We start from the raw sequence: 23,127 nt of genomic DNA on the forward strand, positions 1-23,127 counted from the left end.
GAGATAGGTTTGGGACTTCCAGGCCATTTCAGGCCACTAAGGGTCAGTGCTGACTGTCAGAAGCATGCTTAGGGTCCCGGAGATCGGCGTGGGTCACCTCAAATATTTACGTGTACGTGGTGCTTTAGGGCTTTCCGAGCCCAAGGTGGGGCCCTCAGAAGCCAGTGTGGGCGGCGGGCGCTAAGAGACTAGGCCCAGGGTGAGCCTGGAGCCCTCGGATAACAGTGTGAACCCTCGGGGTCTGTGTCGAATCCCTAAGGACCCTACGTAGGGACATAATAAACATGGTGTTGCAGACCTCAGAGGGACACGTGAGCTGTGACCCCTCAGATGCAGGCTTGGGGTTAGCAAGGTCTGTCGCCTCCAAAGTTTGACTGAACTATCAGAGGCCAGTTAAGGTTCTCAGAAATGTTCGAACTTCGAAGGCTCGAAGATCCCTGTATGGGCCCTCAGAGAACATGGACACCAGTGGAACTTTCAGAGGCCGGTTTGGGCCCTCTGAAAGCTTCTTTAGGGCTCAGTTGAGCTCCTTAGGAGCCTTTGTTTAAAGCAAGCTCATGAGCCCTGCGACACTTGTACGGTAGGTACTTGAGCCTGTCGCAGACATTTGACGAGAGTTGAGAAATGCCCCTAAGATTTCGTTTCACGCTTTGAACGAAAATTGTGTCAGCACTCCAAAACTTATGAAAATCAGCTGTAAAATGTAATAAAAAACGAACTAGGAACATGGAATGGATCGCAGCATTGACATTTCCGAGTCTGGACTCGGAGTCTTGAAGATTTTGGCGACTGCGAGTCAGACTCTGGTTTGAACTGCACGCTCCAACCGAGTCTGACCTCACAGACATTCTCAGAAAGGTACCCCCCATTTTTTCCCGACTCCAAAATCTCATCGGATCTGTATCGATCTCAGGGGGTGCCCGGTCCGAGGTTGGGGGGGGGCAAGCTGCCCCGCTTGCCCCCCCGTGGCGACGCTAATGCATTCAAGGTAACTACGCCAGCTGGGCTTTATAAGCCCTCTCCTCCTCCCCACATACACACAATCTGAGCCGTTTAGAGGCCAGCTAAAAATAGGGTTTAATTAAATCATTTTCCTTCATTTAATCAAATAGCGATACTTCACCGATCAGCTTATGCCCAACTGTAGTTCGTGATATGTTAGTATCAATATTTCTAATGACGTTCCAAAAAGTAAAAGGTTTTTACGGATGTCTGTTTTCTGTAAAAACACTCCATGCGCAGCACCTTGCACTGGCCCCAGCCACTGCCCCGCTGAGGGTCCATCCACCCGGTGTTGGATGGGACGCGGCCCCGCTGACAGTCCCTCTCCCCACAGGGTGTCGGGCGGATCGCGGGCGCGATGGCGCCCCTCTGTCTACTGCTGCTGCTGCTGCGGCCGGCGGCTGCCTTCACCGACAGCACGGCTCCAGAGCAGGTGACCGTACCCGCCGGGCACACAGTGACCGTGCGCGAGCCAGCCGGCACGAGCACGGCCGCCGCTCCGGCCGCCACCACCGTCCGGCTGGACGCGGCCACCTCTCTGGCCGAGCTCACCGAGCTGATTCTCGGTCTGGGCGAGGAGCCGCCGGAGTCGACTGAGGGCTCCGGGCGGCGGCAGGATGACCTGGACGCCGGTCAGAGCCGCAGGGTGTCCGTGGCTGTCCGGCCCGATGACTCGCTGGCTGTCGAGAGCGGCACGCAGGCCGTCTACAAAGCCAGGTGGGTGCAGGACGCCTGCAGAGCCACACAGGCTGAGAAGCACCTGAAGTGCGATTGGACGCTACGGTTATAAAAATGTCTGCGACTTGGGTCTGGTGGTGCATACATACTGGATGAGAATGGACAAATAAATATTGTTTCAAATAATATCTCGTTGGGCTTCAGTCTGCTTGATTAAATCGATAGAAGCCATGTATTGTAGCACCGATAAAAACTGTACCCATTTTCTATTTAACTGGCCTAGAGTCCAAAGTCGTCAATACAGGTTGCAAGTGAAATTAATAATTAAAGAGAGTGCAAATCTAGCCGTTGTTGAGTCGTGACGCCGCAGGTCATTTGTTTGCCGGTAATGATGATTTTGTGAGGCGAGTCTTCACACAACACCATGGGGTCAAGCGACCGTGACCGATGACTGGACATTGGAGACGCGGTGAAGTGCAAAATAGCCAGTAATGGCTAGCAGTGCCCTCCCTATTGTGACGGTTTAGAGTGCATTGTCATTGTGGGACTTTGTGGGTATAGGTGGCGCAGACTCATAAGACTCTTTGTGAGCTCTATGGTATAGGCGCACAACGCTTTCAACCCTAACCATTTATCTTTTTTAAAGTTCACACTCATGCAAAATGACCGACTTTGATTGTTCTCCAGATTTACATGCGTTCTGATCATGTTATTGTGCTAACAGTAGCTCATGTATCACGCAGAGGCCATCCCTTCGAATGTGCAAAAAGTGTGCGAGGGAAACGTGACCTAACCGGATCTGGCTCTTCACAGGGACGCGACGACCAGTCCCGATATCAGCCCGGCCGACATCTACGAGGCGACCGTGATCGTGCGGCAGGTGAACAAGGGTGTGCGTCCTCACCGTGTGGCCTTCAACGACCAGATCCCGAGCGACCGGCGGCCGATGGTGGGTCCGGCGGCGGGTCGTCCCTCCTCTCCGGCCGGCAGCGCGGCGACGTCCAGCAGCCGTCACCCTCCTCCCCCGCCGGGCTACATTGTGGCCCGTCCGGCCGGGGCGCCGTTCGTCCGTCCCCGTCCCCTGCTGCACAGAATCAACCCGGGGAAGGACGATCCGAAGCACAAGTCGCTGAGACCGACCATTCCGACACGCACTCCGCGCACGCGAGGACGAGGCAGAGGTCGAACAAGGGCGAGGACTCAGTACGGGTCATCCAAGAAACAGAGCCCCTTTGGTGGGCGCAGGGCACCGAAGGCAAGGGGAAAGACACCGGCTAGGACGTATGTGTTCCCCAGCAGAAGTGAAGCTGGTGATAAATATGAAGGTTCGAATGGACACCGCGAAACTAAGCCAGGTTACCTCCCTCCAGCGAATAAATATAGCTCAGAAAAGGAGGAGAAAGCGCCAAGCATAGGCTACCTTCCTCCACGTGACAAGTATGAGCTGCCCAAAAAGGATTCGGGCGAACCAGGGTATGGTCTGGAATCCCCTCCTAAGGCTTACGAAGCACCGGTACATGAATATGCTTCACCAGACGAAAAGAAAGCTTCAAAGGAGATTCAGATACCTTCAAAGCTGTATGATTTACCAGATAGAGGACGACATCCGCCCAGAGAACAAAAGCCTTCGAGCAAGCATAGTGACGAACGTTACAACACTGCATCTGGAGGCGAATATAACGCGCCTTCCAAGGAATATGACCTACCATCTAAGCAGTACGAATTGCCGAAAGAATATCAGACACCATCCACATCCTATGAGTCTCCGGACGATGACTACAGTACACCTTCCAAGGCACATAGCCGTCCTAGCAACAAATACAAGGTCCCGTCCAGGACATACGATTTACCCGCAAAAGACTATGGTCCATCAGATGAGACATACAAGGCACCTTCTAAAGAGTACAAGGCTCCCAGCAAGGACTACAGCACTCCATCCAAGACGTACGATCTACCAGCACAAGAACACAAATCACCTGGAAGGGAATACGGCGGCCCACCTCAGACTTATGACTCGCCATCGGAAGACTACAAAGATCCCAACAAAGAAAACCTAGCCCCATCTAAGAACTACCAGCTGCCTTCAAAGGAATATGATACTCCCAGTAAAAAATACAAGGACCCATCAAAGACTTACGACCTACCTTCAAGAGAACAAAGTGTTACCGAAAAATACAAAGAACAGGAATACAGTGCTCTAAGCGAAGATTACAGTGCTGCATCAAAAACCTATGATCTGCCTTCAAAGGAATACACTAAACCAGATTCTGAATATGACGCTCCATCCAAGACGGATGATCTACCTTCAAAGGAATACGGTGCACCAAGCAACGACTACAAAGCACCATCCAAGACCTACGATCTACCTTCACGGGAATACAACACACCATCCAAGACATACAATCTACCTTCGGAAGAATACAACGCTCCATCCAAGACGTATGATCTACCTTCAAAGGAATACGGTACTCCGAACAGGGAATACAACGCACCATCCAAGACCTACGATTTACCTTCGAAGGAATACAATGCTCCATCCAAGACATATGATATACCCTCAAAGGAATATGGTACTCCGAACAAGGAATACAATGCGCCATCCAAGACATATGATCTACCCTCGAAAGAATACAACGCTCCATCCAAGACGTATGATCTACCTTCAACGGATTACGGCACTCCGAATAAGGAATACAACGCACCATCCAAGACCTACGATTTACCTTCGAAAGAATACAACGCTCCATCCAAGACCTATGATCTACCTTCAAAGGAATACGGTACTCCGAACAAGGAATACAACGCACCATCCAAGACCTACGATTTACCTTCGAAGGAATACAGCGCTCCATCCAAGACGTATGATCTACCTTCAAAGGATTACGGTACTCCGAACAAGGAATACAGCGCACCACCCAAGACCTACGATTTACCTTCGAAGGAATACAGCGCTCCATCCAAGACGTATGATCTACCTTCAAAGGAATACGGTACTCCGAACAAGGAATACAACGCACCATCCAAGACATATGATCTACCGTCGAAAGAATACAACGCTCCATCCAAGACGTATGATCTACCTTCAAAGGAATACGGCACCCCGAATAAGGAATACAACGCACCATCCAAGACCTACGATTTACCTACGAAAGAATACAACGCTCCATCCAAGACCTATAATCTACCTTCAAAGGAATACGGTACTCCGAACAAGGAATACAACGCACCATCCAAGACATATGATCTACCCTCGAAAGACTACAACGCTCCATCCAAGACGTATGATCTAGCTTCAAATGAATACGGAACTCCGAACAAGGAACGCAACGCACCATCCAAGACCTACGATTTACCTTCGAAGGAATACAGCGCTCCATCCAAGACGTATGATCTACCTTCAAAGGATTACGGTACTCCGAATAAGGAATACAGCGCACCACCCAAGACCTACGATTTACCTTCGAAGGAATACAGCGCTCCGTCCAAGACGTATGATCTACCTTCAAAGGATTACGGTACTCCGAACAAGGAATACAACGCACCATCCAAGACATATGATCTACCTTCGAAAGAATACAAAGCACCATCGAAGACGTACGATCTACCTTCAAAGGAGTACGATGCGCCAAACAAGGGCTACGACGAACCATCAAAGACCTACGACCTACCTCCAAAAGAGTACAAGGCTCCGGAAAAGGACTACAACGCCCCATCTAAGACCTATGATCTGCCTTCGAAGGACTACGATGCACCCAGCAACGAATACAACATCCCATCAAAAACCTATGACCTGCCTTCAAACGACTACACCGCCCCTGACAAGGATTATAGCAAGCCTGCCGACTATAATGAAGACCATTCAAAGCATCAGCGTCATCGTCCTACGCACAAATCCAGAGTAAAGGATGCTCCCGAAATCGTTACTGAGTACATTCCTTCGTCTTTGACTTATCCACATCCATCGATGTTCATCAACCTGGACTACAAGGACCCAGTACGAAAGGATTTTGGCTTTGGGGCGCGCCTGAAACCTCGCAAACGTCCTGATACTGCAGCTCCGAAGCCACCCACATCGGCGAAACGCGGTGGAAAGCGTCACCGCTCTCGACCGACCCCGACGCCTCGGCCAGCGCCACCCGTCACGTCCTACCTAGCCCCGCTCACAGAATTTGTGTCGACCACCTCCAGTCCTGTGGTGCGTCCTGTCATCAGAGACCCCGTCACTCGACACAAGAATGGCTACACTGTGAAGTTCACCATCGAAGGCCTGAAGCGCCGCAGGCCGGAGAGTGCTTCCCTGGTCCATGAAGGTGCGAAGGTGGAAAAGGGCCGTCGCAGACCTGTGGAACATTCAGGCAAGCACAAACCCGACGGTGTTTATGACGCCCCAGTGGATACGCATGAGCAGAGGCCAACCACATATAGACCCAAAGTAAGCGTACCAGCTAAGCAGTCACCTTCAAGCTACCACGCACCATCCGATGAGTACCAGGCACCTCACAGTGATTACGCAGCTCCTGAGAACGACTATGCTCCCGCCGCTCCTGAGCAGGGATACAAGAAACCGGCAGACAATTATGCTCCTCCTCATGCTAACGGTGGACAGGGTTATCAAGATGAAGCAGTATCAAGGCCTGGAAACTATGAAGATAAGGGCTATCAATATGAAGAACCAAAAGATTCATACGAAATACCTCCCGATTACAAAGCCCCGGAGGCTAGTTATAGCGTGCCCAAAACCAAAACCAAAATTAAGTCTCCGTCTAAATTCTACGATCTACCTGCTCAGACTTATGCTCGACGACCTTCCGCTGATTACCAGCCTTCCAAGTCCTACCAATCGCCAGATGTTCATCCCGCTGATTACACCGATCACCGGCCAAATGTTCCGAACAACTACGAGACCCCAAGAGGCACCTACAGTCCGCCACAGGAACACCATCAGGAATATCCAGAACAGGGAATGAAGGCCCATCAAATTCCTCAGAGCAGCTACGAAGCACCAGCACCCATTGATGAATACAAGCCTAGTACGGGCTACAAACTGCCAGAACCTGAAAAGAAGGAACCTTCCAACAGTTATGCAACACCAACCACGGACTACAAAGACAGTTCACGTAAAAGTAATTATAGGGAGCAATCAAACTCTGAAAAGGCCAAGACTGCATCACAATATGGTAAGCCCGTCAAGCACGAGCCCAAACCTCAAGCATATGACGAAGTGAAACCTCAGCACCATGGCAGACCTGGGGTAAGCTACAGAGCACCGTCCGTGTTTTACGAGGCTCCATACCCCAGCGAGAAACATATTGGACAACATAAAAGTAAGCCTCAGCAGGGCTATGCCTATAAAGCACCGCAAGATCAGTATAAGGCTCCTCCATCATCATATAAAACGGAATCATTGACGAAGTCTAATGCGCATAGTCAACAACCACAGGCACCTGTCAGTCAGTACCAGCTTCCACGACCTAAGCCATCATCTAACTACGCTGCACCCCCTCCAAAATCATACGACTTACCCGCCAGCGACTACAGTGTTCCCAGCACCATCCAGCTTGGCAATGTCCGTGTGCCAATCAGGAAGCCGAAGACTGTTCACATCCGGTACAACTCCCCGAAGTCACGACCTCTGCCACATGTGGCTGACTATGAGGACCCGGATGCAGCGTACAAAGCGCCGGTAGGAAGCACGTACCAAGCGCCAGTCAAGGCTGCTTACTACCATGACTCTGCTCAGGGTACTCCGACTGCCATGAATGCGATCCCTGACACCCATCCTGATGCGCCCTACGACGATTATGCTGCTCCTGAAGTTAGCTATAATCCTCCTTCGAAGGTCTACGATCTTCCCAATCAGGAATATGTTCCACCAGGTGACGAAGGATACTCTGGGCCAGACCAAGAGTATGTTCCACCATCTGATAGCTACCGGGAACCTGAGAAGCAGTACGAAGTCCCTGAACAAGAGTACAGTGCATCGGACGACCAGTACGGAACTCCACCAAAGGAATATGAAAGCCCTGAGAGCGGCTACACGGCTCCAGAAGGAAATCGGGCACCCGTTAAGGATTATCAATCACCAGATGATCATTATCGAACCCCGGAGGAGGAATATGCTGCTCCTGGTATTGCGCATGGAAAGCCTGAGGTGAACTACAACACGCCTGCTAAAGAATACCAAGCGCCTGAAGAGACATACAATGCTCCTGAACAGTCCTACCATGCTCCCCAAAATGAACACCAGACGTCTGACCCGACATACCAGGCTCCAAATGAAGAGTATGAGGCTCCTGGTCAGGTTTACCAAGCCCCTGCCCAGGGGTACGATGTACCTCTTCAGGCACACAAAGATCCCGACGTTGGATATGATGCGCCAGATCAAAGCTATGAATCCCCGGATCAGGCGTACCAAGCCCCGGCGAATGTGTATCAGGGACCAGCAGACACGTCAGAGGCCATTGAGCAAACATACAACGCGCCCGCATCGCGATACAAATCGGTGAAACACTACGACGTGAAGCTGATTATACCCCCGCAGAGGTACGAACTCCCTCATCCCAGCACCGGCAGTGTGAAGTCCACTTATAACGGGCACTCAAGACCTGTGTCTCAAACGTACGGTGCTCCAAGCTCAAAGGGAAGACCAACTCAGCATGGCATCAATATTCCGAACAAACTGTATGACTTACCGCAACAGGAGTACACAGCACCAAAGGAGTCTTATCAGGCGCCACAGCAGAGCTACGAAGCTCCCAGCGATGATTACGTTGCGCCCGGAAACGAATATGAAGCTCCAGCCAGCGATTACCAGGCGCCCGGTCAGCAGTACACTGCACCAGCCGCTGGTTACAAGGAGCCATCAAAGGAACATGCAGTTCCAGCTACCAGATACAATGCTCCCGAAGAGAGTTACAAAGCGCCAAGCAAGGGGTATTCTTTGCCTGAGGATGACTATTCACCACCGAAGGCTTCGCACGATAAGTCGAAGCAAATGTTTGCCGTTCCGAGCCCGTTCTACGACCTCCCGCAGACGGAATACGTGCCACCACAGAAGGAGGGGTATCCAGAGCCTAGTCGCACTTACGACCTGCCTCAGAAGGCACCGGAGCAGCAATACCACGCTCCAGACACCTCCTACAGGGAACCAAAGCAGATGTACAAGGAATCGACCGACTATGAGGACTCCAATGTGCATCAACAGCCGCATGGTGGATATGAACAGCCCCAGACCAAATACACAAAACCTGATACGGTGTACAAAACACCAGATGTCTCCTACAAGCGTCCGAATCCATTCTACGATCTTCCTGAGAAGACCTATCAAAAGCCAGCCAGTGAATATAAATCTCCGCGGAGTGATTATAAGGCACCCAACAAGCAGTATGATCTGCCCAATAGAGAACAACACATGGTGCCGAAAGAGGATTATCATAAACACGAGAAACCCACAACAGAATATGACCTACCGAGCACACAATATCAGTCCTCAAGCACAGGAAATGACCATCAGAAAGATGCCGCTTATGATTACAAACCTCCATCAAAGCAATACGAACTGCCTGATGTTGCATACAAGCCTCCTCAAACGACTTATGACCAGCCATCAGCTTATGAAGCACCATCGGAAGATTATGAGAATCCTTCAACCAACTACAAGACTTCAGAGAACACCAATCCCTCCAAGACATATGACACACCTTCAACGAAATACGACTCGCCTGCCATGAGCTACAACGCACCCGCTAGGGATCGTAAGCCGTCGACGAATTACGAATCCCCTGTAACAAAGTATGATGCTCCTTCAACCATGCATGACGCCTCAGTTTCGAGTTATGACGTCCCCGCAACAAACCACAACTCTCGACCATCACACTACCAAGCGCCCTCAAACAGCTACGAAGCGCCGTCTTCCAGCTATGAGGCGCCGTCTAGAGACTACGGCAAAGCTCCTGTGGATTACAAGGAACCCTCGGGGCACAAAAGTCCCTCTTCAATGCCAAGGATACCGCCATCGAGCCACCGAGTCCCTGAATCTCAATACGAAGCACCAACATCACAGCACAACGCACCGTCCTCCAATTACCAGGCTCCACCGACGAAATACGAAGACCCTCCCTCAAAATACCAATCACCTATGAAGAACCCAGTTCCAGATTCCAACTACAGCCCGCCCGCAAGCAAGAACGCTCCATCCTTGGGCTACAACGCACCGTCAGGTGACTACGCAGGTCCTTCTCGTGACCACACAACACACATGGTCGAGCAAAATCCTCATCCATCGTACACCGCTCCCTCCCAGTATAACCCGGCCCCGCAGCTCTCTGATGGCGGCGGCAGGCCTGGTGGCCAATACAGCGGACCGCGAAACCACACCCGTCACTACGACAACGGCCGGTACCGAGCAGAGTTCCAGACGAAGGGACCGTACTGGGACGACCAGCGCAGCCACGCGGACGGCACCGCCGACCATGACGAGAGCGGCAGACCGCGCTACTCACCGGGCTTCATCCGCGCCGGCAAACTCTGGGGCAGCGTGCCAGGTGAGTGACGGCGGCTGTGGGAAATACCCGGGCGGGGATGTCAGACTGGGACATGGGAACCTGGATCGCCTTGTCTTGAACAGCTTCGTTTAGTTATGATATTGTTGATCATGCCCGATTTATTTTCGCATCCCGTAATTTTCAGCTACTTGAAGCCAGAGCACTAGAGCACACAGCATAACCACGCCCGTCATTAGACCCTCACCCGTCGTATGACCTTTCAGGCACCACCGGCCTGGACTACCCGAACTTGACTCAGGTGCCACTGACGAGGTTCACCTGTAAACACCAGTACCGCACCGGCGGATACTACGCTGACGTCGAGGCAGGATGTCAGGTGAGACGTGAGACGTGGACTGTGGAGACGGGATTTTTTTTAGTAAGGCTCTCAGGTGAGACATGGAATTGGAGACCGGAGAGATGATGTCCGGATGTCACCGGAGACCGGATGTCAGGCGAGACTTGGAGTGTGGAGGCGGGCCATGTTTATTTGCGATGATTGAGATGACCACCGAAAAGGCGCGCTGAAAGGGAATTAGGACATGGGGCCTGGAGGTGTGGTTAACTTGAAGCTGCAGTCTCACCAGCTTTCCTTTACGGTCACTGGATTTCCTCCAAAACAGTAAACACTGTTGACCATCAAAGCAAATGATCTAGTGGCTTATGATCATTAGCGACGAACTCGACGCGGCTGACCGTCTCAACAGCGCTCTAAGGAGACTGGTGACAAATGTGGCGTGTCGGCGTCGATTGTAGCGGCTCTCTTGTCCGCTCTGTCAGCTGATTCTGAGCCGAGTGTTGTTGGACCATTTATCAAAAAGAAACAGTGCGCCAACCGAGAAAGCTGACCGGCGGACGAATCTTGGCGGGATCCATTGTTACTGAGGCTGGTGGTCAAATCACAATTTAGCGATCGTTTATAAAGAAAGTAACTTAGGTTTGGTAGTGGGCGATTTGTCGCGAATGGCTGGACTGGACATAGACTCCCGTGCGCTACCACTTTTCTATACAATGTATATTCATGGACGATCACGAATCACGATGCCTTTCAATTAATCAATGTGGAATAAATGGAATACAACTTCAGATACAAAGAAGTCTGCCCGCAATATCGCTGGCAATGACGTTGCATGTTGCATATTGCGTAGATACGAGACTGACCTGACTGGCCACGACCGAAAAAAGTGTAATTACTATTAAATGGTAATGGGGGATATCAGTAATGAATTTGCACGTCTAGATGCCACATTCTGTCCACTCAGGTGACCGTCGGTCTAAACATGTGGTCCAGCCACCGACACTGCGCGGCTCAGCTGGTGGTGCGGCGGCCGCGGCGCGCCGTTAGTGTGTCGAGTGCGCCGTGATTGTCGAGGCGGGGCGGGAACGGTCATCCGTCGGTGGCGCCGGTGGCCGAGCTGTGGTTGTGGGCTGGCGGCCTGCGTGGGACTGGCCACACAAGACGGAACGTGGGGATCGCGACGGACTGACGTTCCTATTTATCAAATGATCTCTTTTTGGTGAAGGAGGATTGAAGAATCGTGGATTGAAGTCGTTCATGAAAATTTACTAGGGCTGACTTTAACCCTCGTAACGTAAGGCAATCGTTTTGGCCAGTGGTCAGTTTCTCATCGGGAATATTAACCTTCGCCCCAGTGGGGGGGGGGGCATATGTTACCACCCTGTCGCGTTTTTTGCGTTTGAATAAAAAACCGCGGCGCGTAGCGCCGCGCCGCTTGGGGTAGCTTTTGGTACATCAATTTTGGACAATGTGTGAAATTTTTGACCCCAGGTCATGTCAGGTCAGGTCACCAGGTCAAGTTAACTGACCAAGCCTAAAAAAAAGTTTGCAATCATGTCCAGCCTGCAGTGTTTGTCAGAAAGGTTTCAAACTTGGTGGATTGCATGCTGTTATAGGTGCCTACAATTTGTATATCTCGGATTTTTTATATCCGTGACCTAAGGTCAGGTCAGTGGCGAAACCTTTCCATTGCAAGTCAATGGAGAAAAATGAAAATGCCTCTAGATCCGTGTGTACGCATCGGAACAGTCCAAATATTTCAGAATCACAATGATTTAGGCCACTCGTGATGACCAAGGTGTCATTTTTGCTGATAGCCTCTAGACAGGTCATCCGAGGTCACTTGAGGCTACAAACAGTTTTTTGCCAATAACTCGCGATTGGAAAGAGATAGAGCGCTGGGGATGGTCTTATTGTGTTTGCCTTGTTGAGACGCATCGACTGATATGCAACATGACCTTTTCCGGTAAGGTCATGACCTTGACCTGAGGTCAAATTTTCAACTTGACCTTTCAAGGTCAAATTATAGTTCATTCGACGCGTCTCGGCGAGAGAAACACGATTCTGGCAATAGAAATGTCGTGGCTTTTTGTAGTCGAAAGTTATTGTCGAAAAACACTTTTCGTAAAAACAGCTATTTTTGGACTTTTTGCCCTCTGGAGGCCAAACCGTTGACCTGAGGTCAATATTGATGATGACCTTTTCAAAAGAAGAGTTCAAAAGCTATTGATTGCTCTTCCCTGCGTTAATCTAGCTACCATAGTTCCTGAGATAGCGGCATGTTTTCTGAAAAATATAATGACAATTGGCAAATTTTGACCTTTGATGACCTCTGGTGACCCCAATATTGCTCTAAGGTGAAAAATGACTGAAATACTTTCAAACGTACGCATTGAGAGCTATCGACTGCTTTTTACCGCGTCTTTCTAGCCCTCTTAGTTTTTGAGTTAGAGGTGGGTGGTAACATATGCCCCCCCTCACTAGGGCGAAGTTGGCTGAGACCGCCACTGGGGCGCGGGTTAAGTCGACTATTGTGTTAAAAACGACGGCCGAACGTTTTAATAGAATGCCCACAGCCGGGCGTAAAAGCGCTCGAGTACGAGCGCTTTTACTTTTAGTTCTGCCTCGGCCGCAGTAGTTATTCTAGTTGTTGACATAATGATTTTTCAGTAGAAATTTTACTCATTCGTTTTTTTTTGTCATATTGATGTTTTATTTGCAACAGGTGGGTAGCAAACTTAAAGTGGGCGTTCAAAGGCATAACTTGCCAAATTAATCGAACCAGTTTGGAATTCGGCTTCGGTCGCTCTCGTCGGCGTCGCTGTAAGCCGTGGTGCCGTTCCGTCCACTGATGAACAGTACGAAACAGGACCGAAACGGGAAACGCGCGCACAGCCGCCGCCGGTGGGAGCTGGGAGACGAGAGAAAGTGCGTCATCTGCCGCCGTCGCGCCACCCGCCGCCGCGCCGGTCGAGCGTGACATGAGCGCCGTCATTGACGACACCTCGCCGAAACTGTCGCAGTGTCCACCAACCGGTTGGCGCGAAAGGAATCCATTGCAAAATGCAATGTAAGGTATCTACCAATGGTGATTGCTGATGCATCGATGTAGGAGCTGCATACATCAATAAGGATATTTTACTTCGAGATGTTTTCTTAATTCTTTCCATAGCGCGCTTACATAGTTTAGCGAAACTTTAGGTTAGGTTAGGTTATGTAAAGGGCAGATAAACTGAATCTGGAAACTGAACCGTTTTAATTTTCTGTTCGTGTCCCAGTTCATACAGAGCAAACAGCCTCATGCCAGCCCCGCCCCGAACCATACCACAATGTTACCACAAACGTCTGGAGCGTCATGAGTCTCATGAACAACCGCCACGTCTGGGGATAGATGTAGCCAGATAAGCAAACATTTTTCTGCGATGATAGTATAGCTGCAGCAAAGACTTTTCATTCAGTCGCTACTCTAAAATCGTCATAAGATCGTAATTCGATAATCGCTAGTCGTTGTTAATTCGTTATCAAGTTGAATTAGACGCATTAACCCGGCAGTTGCTGCTGGGGTATTTCGCCACCCACCGTTTGCTGGGGGGGGGGGGGGGGGCGTTAACCCTATTAGTGGCAGGCTCCTGGCTACCCCATATTAGTGGCAGGGGGGGGGGGCTGTTTACGACCCCCCCTTGATATCTCGAGATCTAACCGGCCGATTTTCAAAATTCAAACGGCATTCGATTTGGCTCAACGAGATCTACATTTCTAAAAAAAAATGTCAATAGGGGGGTAGGGGGGGGGGGTAAAAACGGGCAAATTGCAGATACATCTTAGACTGTTTATCACGGCCAGGTTTCTGAACCAATCTTAACGCAACTTTTGCCGATCGATAGAGAATGAACCAGGAATTCACATGGATCCTAAAAATATGCATTTTCAAAAATCATAGGCGGATACAGATCATTGAGATTGGGGGTACACAAAAAGTATAGTAAATAAGGTTTTTGTTGGTACTGTTTCTAAAAAGGGTGACAATGGTCTTGTTATGTTACAATTTTCTTATGAGAGAACGACTAAAATTGTATTGGTCATGCATAGGCGGTGTCAGGGCACCTATGTTGGGAGGTAAAAAATAACCCCCCTTTTTGGACGCCTGGATCCGCCTATTATAGCAAAAACGTGTCAAAAGAGGATGCACAATAACTTTGTATATGTTATCACATGATACCTTTCATTCACTGTTCGTAAAACTGGTGCAGCATCGTGATCTTCACCCAAATGACTCGCTTCACGAATAGGACCCCCCAATTCCCAGTGCTCTGGAGCCGCCCCTGGTAAAGTTATGAACTTGAAATTTTCAGGGAATGTGCCCAATTTAGTTTTAGGAAAAGTCAGAAAATTTCAGCATCGTAGCTTCAGCGGTTTCGGAGATATTCCCGAAAAACCTGAGGGGTGGATAAAAACAACCCCCCTGCCACTAATAGGGTTAAACGCCCCCAGCCGATAACTCGAGAACCAATAGGCGCAGCGAAACGCACGAGGCGGCAAACGAAAGAGCGCGACGAGACGCTTCAGATGAGTACTTTAAAGTTGAATTTTGAGGTCACAGGTCGGGTCAAGGTCAGGTCAAACATATGCAGGTGACATTCGGGGTTCAGTGCTGGTAGTTGGCAAATTCTCCCGATATGTCAATTCTCCGTATCAGTCACGTGCCACTGTTGTGCACTACCCCAGCGCGATCCCGTCCCGTTCGGTGGCTGCACCGCTCCTCAGTCGCCGGCAGATCGGTGAAACCGCGGCCTGGCGGTGGGTGGTGCCGGCCACCGTCGGCTCGTCACACAGCCGTCGGTATGTACAGCGCCGCAGTCACGTCATCTCCAATTACCGGCTCGGAGTCGTACGGGATGAAACGGACCCGACCGGCACAGAACTCTTAGCCTCGGCTGCACGGATAAAAAACCGGGTTGGACGTGCCGGACGGGTTGGACGTGCACGTCCCTCTCATACCCTCCGGACGGTCATGGACCACTCCATAGTGCTCACGATTCGCACTGCTTTTGATGCGAATAGCTTACGATCCTCTAGCTGAGGTCATATATAGCACACTCAAGCCGGGGTTGATCTTTTAATTCAAATTGTTCTCGCGTTTCGGGTTGCACAAGACTGCTCGGTAGCCACCGTCTCCGGTCTTAGTCGTATCCTAGCGTCCGAGCTGAGCTTGCATGATGTTACCTAGAATTACAAACCAATCTACACAAGCCCAACAGAATCGATTCGTTTTTCTATTAGATACCGCCTCCCCAGTTATGTCCATGCTGATTAATGGCTAGGTTTGATTTCACTAACAGCTGCGTGGTATGTGAAAAGAGCTTACGTCACATTCTAGACCACCACCCATGTTTCATGCCTGGGTACCGTTTTGGATCTGGAAAGCAAACTAAATCGCTGTCCTTATAATATTGAAGTAATGAGTTAGTTATTTTGCCTATATTCTGCGGACTACGGGCCGTGATATTTATCTAGCAGTTTCTGTGTTGACGAGAGTTCTCTTCGTCAGGTTTTCCACATCTGCCATCCGGACGGCCGCCAGGACTCGATGCTCTGTCCCCCGGGCACCATCTTCAACCAGAAGTACTTCATCTGCGACTGGTGGTACTCGGTCAACTGCGCCGAGTCTCCCAGCCTGTACGCACTCAACGAGATCCTCCACGGGCACACAGTCGCTGGAGCTCAGAGGCACTGAATGACGAAAGTCACCACAGGTGTCGCTAGCATCTGTGGCAGCCTTTTCTAGGTGTCGCCACCAGCTCAACAAAGACCGTGATACGGTGTTGTGACTTGTGACATGCCGCAAAACTGTCAAAAGTGCTGCGTATGGTCAACACACATTGCTCACGGAATATTGAGATCAGAGACTCTGAGAGACATTCGAGATGATGTGACAGGTTGGAGAGCACTGAGCTGTGATGGACTGTGGAGAAAGACAGGATTTGAGTGACGTCGTGTCGTCGGGTGTTCCGTCTGCTAAGTCGCCGTCCTACCTGTTGACATTGCCACGCTCAGCTCAGGGCAGGATGACGAGGACAGATTCGGCCAGGTTCGCTCCGACACCGACTCAGCAGTATGACGTCACGGAGGGCAGATGGCCGGGCAGGGAGCGTTGCGACACTGTCTAATTTGCCATCGTTGCGGGTGGAACGTAACGCCAGGAGACGGGTCGAGCGTAAGGCCCGGTGACGGGGCAAATGGTGAGGACGGGGATAGATGCAGCTGAGCAGGAGGTTCTGTTGCATCACTGGTGATAGGCTTATGATATTGCCGCCGATGTTATAATGAAACTTGAACAGGTGCAATGTTCAGCAGCCTAGATGGGACTGGCTGTAGCCTGCAGCGAATCCGACGAGTGAAGCTTTTCGTTCGATATGGGTGAATTGCCAAATGTGGCCGTTTTGAGGCGACAGGCGTTTAGCTGACTAGATGGATATCGGCCAGCCGAGTCTTTTAGGGGGTTACAAGCAGTTTCATTGATGCCAAACAGCTTAACTGAATGTAAAGGTGACGAAATGGGTTTATACTCTAATTGAGGGTAACACCGAGGATTTGTCTCAACTCAAACGTAAAAGTGTTTTTACGTCGGTGTCTGTTACATTCATCCAGGGTGTCAATACTAAGGTAGGTCTAACAATTAGTGCAATAGCGTGTGCTAGACTCAGGTTCGACAAAATAATTCATCTGTTATCTGTTACGTTACGTCGTCTATATTTTATCTAGGCTTCGTGCACCGCAAAGCTTAGTTAGCGTAACTGTTCTGGTGTAATTGTATTTTGAACTTTTGTGGGTGTTCGTAGTGCAATACAGCTGTGGGAATTTTGGAGACCGTGCTTTACAGATCGACAAATATTTATCAGTGCTATATAGAATTGGAACGATCTGTAATGAGCATAAGTCTGAAGCATTTAGTTTTTTCATCGATGCGAGACCACTTGTCGTATTCTGCTGACTTCACCTTACATCACCTGGGGCTGATGTTTGTTTTTGTATCACGACATGTGCCGGCCCAGCGGAAAAGCTGCATCCACGGAGCCGTACAAAAAATGACTGATAGCTATAAGCGCAGCAGTGAAGCAGTAGCGGCGGAACACCTTCAATTAAGGGGAGCACTGCCGACTTTTGGTCACATTCTTTCCATGCAACGCCCATAGGGCTAATGTTAAAATGTCAAAATCAAGGGGGGACGGTGCCCCGGTGCCCTCCCCGTTCCGCCGCCTATGCAGTGAAGTGAATGGTAAATCCCGAGGCGGGACGTAAAAACGTCCATTACAACGCCGTCTAAAAACAGTTTAAAGTAAGAATTTTGAAGAGCAAATGTTGCACACCTTCAAGGTAGACCGATAAATGGATTGCAAAAAGAAAAGAAAAAAGTGACCTGATTGCAATGAAAAAATGTAAATATAGGTAGGTACACAGATAATTCCGGTGGGCTCTAGTCAGTTCAATCAAGGTCACAGACTTACTTAAAATATTGTCAAACTGGATCGTACCGAAACTGCGATGAGCTCTACTCGAATCTCAAAAAGATTTTTATATAGATCCATTCCAACGATTGATCGATGCATAAAAATTGAACTATACTATACCCACACTCGTCTCTGACTCTATAAAGCCGGGAGCTTTATCACACACCGTTCTCTATCCCAGCCCTGCAGTTGGCAGCACCTGTCTGACAGCGCCTCGCGAGGAGCCGGCGGCACTTTTGACTGGCAGTGAAAACACGGTGCGGTGACGGCCGGCCGACCGGCCGGGCCGGCCCGGGCCTTGGCTCGTGCCCTCAGGCCCCTGCCGCCGCGCCGCGCGGCGGCCCGGGCGGCTCGCGGAGCGCGGCAGCTTCGGCAGTGGTCCGCGAGGGGTGGTGGTGTTCGAGCGAGGCGAGCGGCGGTCGAGCAGGTGCCGGGGAACTGAGTGTCTTACAGAACCGGCAGCAGACAGGAGCACCATGGCCAGAGGAGAGGGGTGAGTAGGTGCAACTTATCTATCTGGGAGACGCTCTGCCAATGCCAGGTGCTATTTGTATTTCAGGTGGCTACAAGGTACGACGCGGGCAGCGCTTGTGATACATACATACGTTTTCCGCGTTCGTGCTTAGCAATTACTCCTACCATTCGCCTCACGGTGACACAAAGGTGACTAGGAGGGTGGAAACGAGCAATACAGTGAATAAGAAACGTGTTGGGGGATTAATATAAATAGAGCATGCTTATAAAATAGATCATATGAATACGCTATGGCAGTAAACGCTAACAAAGGAGAAAGCTTTTGGGTTTCTCTGTTATGCCTATTCACTTCTGGATTTAAAACCGATAGTCGTAAAAATAAGAACTGGAACGTCATTTGTTACTCGTTACAGTGCCGGAAAATCATCATCATCTGAATTGTGTTTAGGTAGGTCGAGAGCTGTCGTCTATCATCAGTTGTTACTAAGGACTCGCAAGCGCTTTATTTACTATCAAAACACGTCTGAACGTCCCAGCCGTCACTCAGAGTTCAAGTTCCCCGAGTTTATTGTGTTTGCAATGTTGACCTATAGATACTTCAGTTGCACCCAGGAAAAATAGCTATTTAGAGTCGATAATGAGTACCTACGTACTGTTCAACTTGCGCCGGCTTTTATTCGAAACGTAATGTATTCGAAGCAGATTAGACGCTAACAGGCATGCAGCAAAAGTGAAAGCATCGGGCATGCGCAAAGGAAATCCGAGTTGAGCTTAGAGTAAAAGTAACTTAAAAGATTTGATAAATGTGCTTACTACTTCGGGCCTTGCATAGCATACAACTGAAACGTACCTAATAAATTTCCTTAACCCGCGCCGGGCCGGTGCTCTGAGATTCCGCGCCGGGCCGGGGGGGGGGGGGTGTCTGAATGCCCCTTTCTAACTCGGCTCCTGGGCCACGTAGCGACACATGGTAAGCGGCAATCGAAAGAACGTCCAAAATAAGGACGAAAACACTTCGGTCATTTTTCGGGTCAGGTCAAAGGTCAGGTCACCAGAGGTCACCAAAGGTAAAATGTTGACTATTTCAACATTTTGGAAACTGCCAACGGCTATCTCGGGAACCGATAGAGCTACAGCGCTGCGGAAAAGCGCATTCGATAGCCTTTTTACAGACATTTCTGAATAATGTTCTCAGATTTGACCTCAGGTCAACGATTTAGCCTCCAGAGGGCAAAAACTCCAAAAATAGCCGTTTTTACGAAATACGTTTTTTCGACAATTACTTTTGACTCAAAAGAGCCATGATATTACTTTTGCCAGCATCGTGTTCCTCTCGTCGAGACGCGTCGAATGAACTGTAATTTGACCTTGAAAGGTCAACTTGAAAATTTGACCTCAGATCAAGGTCATGACCTGACCGGAAAAGGTCATGTTGCATATCAGTCGATCTGCAGCGTCAAGCCGAACACATCTAAGGCGTTTTCAGCGCTCTAGACTTTTAGATTCCGTTCGTGACCTGAGATGACCTCGGGGACATAACGAGGGGTCACAGTTGCCATTTTACGGTTCAGTGTGTCAATTTTACCAACATCTCGATGTTTGAGATTGTTAGAATAGCGTTCGTTCAAAACAGACGCTTTCAATTTTCTGCCAGATTGAAAATCTGGGGGTATCTGCGGGTTAACGTAGATAATGTTGCTTTAATCAATCGCTGAAAGTTTCAAGGCAATCGATCAGTCGGTGTAGCTATGACGAGCATTCTTATTTTATTTTTTCTGAGGTGAGATCATTTGGCGTGACCTGGTGACCTGACCTAAGGCGACCTGGGCCTGAAATTTTCACAACATGTGCGGAAAAGATGCACGAACAGGTGTGCCAAAAACGGCGGCGCTCCGCGTCGCCGTTTTTTTAGATATCTGCGAAAAACCGCAGGGGTGTTCAAACACACCCCGGCCCGGCGCGGGTTAACCTTTTTTGACCTGACATTGACCTGACCTCCAGCACAAAGTGACTTAACCCTCGCCCATGTAGGGGGGGGGGTTGGTGCAACCCCCCCCCCCCCCCTGAGGCTTTTCGGAAATAGTGCAAAAACGGCGGCGCGCAGCGCCGCCAAATTTTGGGTACCTTATGGGGCAAACCTTGCGCATCTTTTAATAAAAAAATTTGACCGGGTCATGTCAGGTCACGGAGTTATGACGTCACAAAGGGAACAGCCTCCGGCCGGATTTTCACAAACTGAGTGCCAACGCCCGAGGTTTCCTGCCGATGGTACGGACATCGGTTGATGGATCGTGATGAAACTTCCCATGCATGTTGGGGCAAGTATTGTCTATCATATGGTATAAGAAACTTGACCGGGTCAGGTCAGGTCACGGAGCTATGACGTCACAAGAGGAACAGCGTCCGGTACTATTTTTGAAAAGCGCCCGAACCACTATTTTGCTAATTCTTGTCACCTCAATGGGAATATGCAGCAATATTAGCTTATATAGGGAGCAAATGGACCTCCCAAATCCAAAAATACAATCAGATTTCAAAAATTTAAATTTTGATTTTTCGAATTTCTGCCGCCGACTGTGACCTTGCCGACTTCCGGCGCTCCCAACGCGCCATTTTTAGAGCTAGGGAAACGAAATACATACCAAACGATAGAGAATTGATCAAGAAACACGATAGTGAAGGTTTCAAGTCGATATCTCCTACCGTTTTGCCGCAATCGCCGCCGAAAGTTGAAAAAAGTCTATTTTTCCGAAAATTTGACCTTTGACCGGTCAAAAGTAGGTCAAATGTTGACCTAGGACCAAAAAATATACCACCAATCGCGAGATCTCGGCGAGAGCAATCCGTTGGTCTTTTCCGCTAAGCTCTACGACGCTCCGTTTTCAAACGCACCAACGTCAACGGTCGCACCAACCCCCTCCCCCCCCTGCATGGGCGAAGGTGGCAGATCGCCGTTTACGGGCGAGGGTTAAACCGTTCCTGATGGTCTTATAACCAACACCATTGAGTTAGGAATGGAAATTAGCCATAAAACATGCATCGCACAGCCCTAGCAAAGTTGGGTTCATGTGCTGACCCTTGGTGACCTGACCTGTGACCTGGCCTGGTATTATCAGTGGCCTCTAATAGCAGCATATGAACTAGGCAACTGACGCCCTATCGCTGATTTTCGTTAAAGTGCGTTTTACTCGTTGTTATAGCGCATTCCCTGGAAGCCCCGTGAACGGTAAAACATGTTATCTTTGACCTGACCTGTGACGTCATTTGTGACTCCGAGGTCAATGAAATTGGATTTTCCTCAACAAACTTGACAGGGCTAGCGAACGCCGTTTGAACTTTGCGCATCCGTCCAGTAGTTTCTGAGATACGTGGGGGAGGGGCAAAAAATAGCCCACCCCCAGGCCGTGAAATAAACAGACCCCACCAGGGCGCGGGTTAAGGCCAAGGCCAGGTTATCCCAAGTCACGGGTCGGAAATCTTATACCATGCATCGGTCACGTGACACATGATGGTCCATTTAGTTAGACCATAGATTTCGAAATCAGTGTCGTTTGTGTCATTCGAGGTCATTTTCAGCTGAATATAGCTGATGTCAGGTCACTTTCAGTTAAAAAGGTCACATTTAAGAGTTGACAATTTTCAACAAAGAGGGTGTCTATCGGATGTAATTTAAGCTGCGTAACACAATGGTGCTATTTATATTCATGCATAACGTAAAAACGTACTTAAAAATTGACTTCAAATCTTTATTATGGAAGAATTTTGACTATATGTCGCGTATAACTTAGCTATTTTTGACGATTTCGGGCTAGAACTTTCCAGAGTATATCATCGGTATGTGTCCTATCACAAATATTCCGTTTTTTAAGTCAAAAAGTTGCAGAAAAAGCAAAAAATAAATTTTGAGATTTATTTTATATTTATGTTAAAATTGTCAGCATTTTGAAAATCTGAGATCGCAATTCGATAGCCCTGTGTATTCTGAGTCATCTCATGCAAGGAAGTTGGATCTAGCTTAAAAACTGAGCTCTTGAGAGCGATTGCCGTAGCTCAATGTTTTGCATTAAAATCTGACGAACATGACGTCACTCTAACGTCATTTCTGGCCGACCTATGGCAGCTACGAAGTTTTATTTTGACATAAGATGTCATTTTGATGCAGTCGAATGTGCTGAATGTTTCGCGTCGATACGCCAAGTGGCTTCGAAGTTATCGCAGAAAAACGAGAGGGGGGGGGTTATAAATAGCCCCCCCAGTGAGCCGCGGGTTAATTGCACGTAAATATTATACTGTTGCAAGAGAGGGACTGGGCGGTTATCCCCCAAGGTGACTCACTGCATTGAACTGAACCGAACCCGCGGTCAACAGTGACCTGCGGTCCAACGTATGTGATGGCCCGAGAGACACAGACTGGTGAAGCAGTGATGGCCCACTAAGGTGTGAGGCATTTGGGTATGAAGCGCTTTAGGGTGCACACTGCACAGAAACATACCCATTACCCACAGTCACATCTAGGCTTGCGAAATACTTGAGCAATATTGAATATCTTAATGAGCCTTGCTGATAATTATATTCAGTAGAGGTGTTGTAAACTTGCTAGCAGCACTCATCGCTTGAGATCAGT

General features: G+C 49.4%; 1 protein-coding gene across 1 annotated transcript in view; it reads left to right on the top strand.

Annotated features, from left to right (window-relative positions):
- The first annotated feature begins 18,229 nt into the window (after positions 1-18,229).
- LOC122386779 (organic cation transporter protein-like) overlaps positions 18,230-23,127 on the top strand; it is a 53,338-nt gene continuing 48,440 nt past the window's right edge. The window contains exon 1 of the mRNA XM_043376346.1: positions 18,230-18,522. Coding sequence (XP_043232281.1) covers positions 18,506-18,522 — 17 coding nt within the window. The 5' untranslated portion in view covers positions 18,230-18,505. The remainder of the gene's footprint in view (positions 18,523-23,127) is intronic.

This window comes from Amphibalanus amphitrite, unplaced genomic scaffold, assembly GCF_019059575.1.
Source record: "Amphibalanus amphitrite isolate SeventyFive unplaced genomic scaffold, NRLGWU_Aamphi_draft 000262F_arrow, whole genome shotgun sequence".
Classification (NCBI taxonomy): Eukaryota; Metazoa; Arthropoda; class Thecostraca; order Balanomorpha; family Balanidae; genus Amphibalanus; species Amphibalanus amphitrite.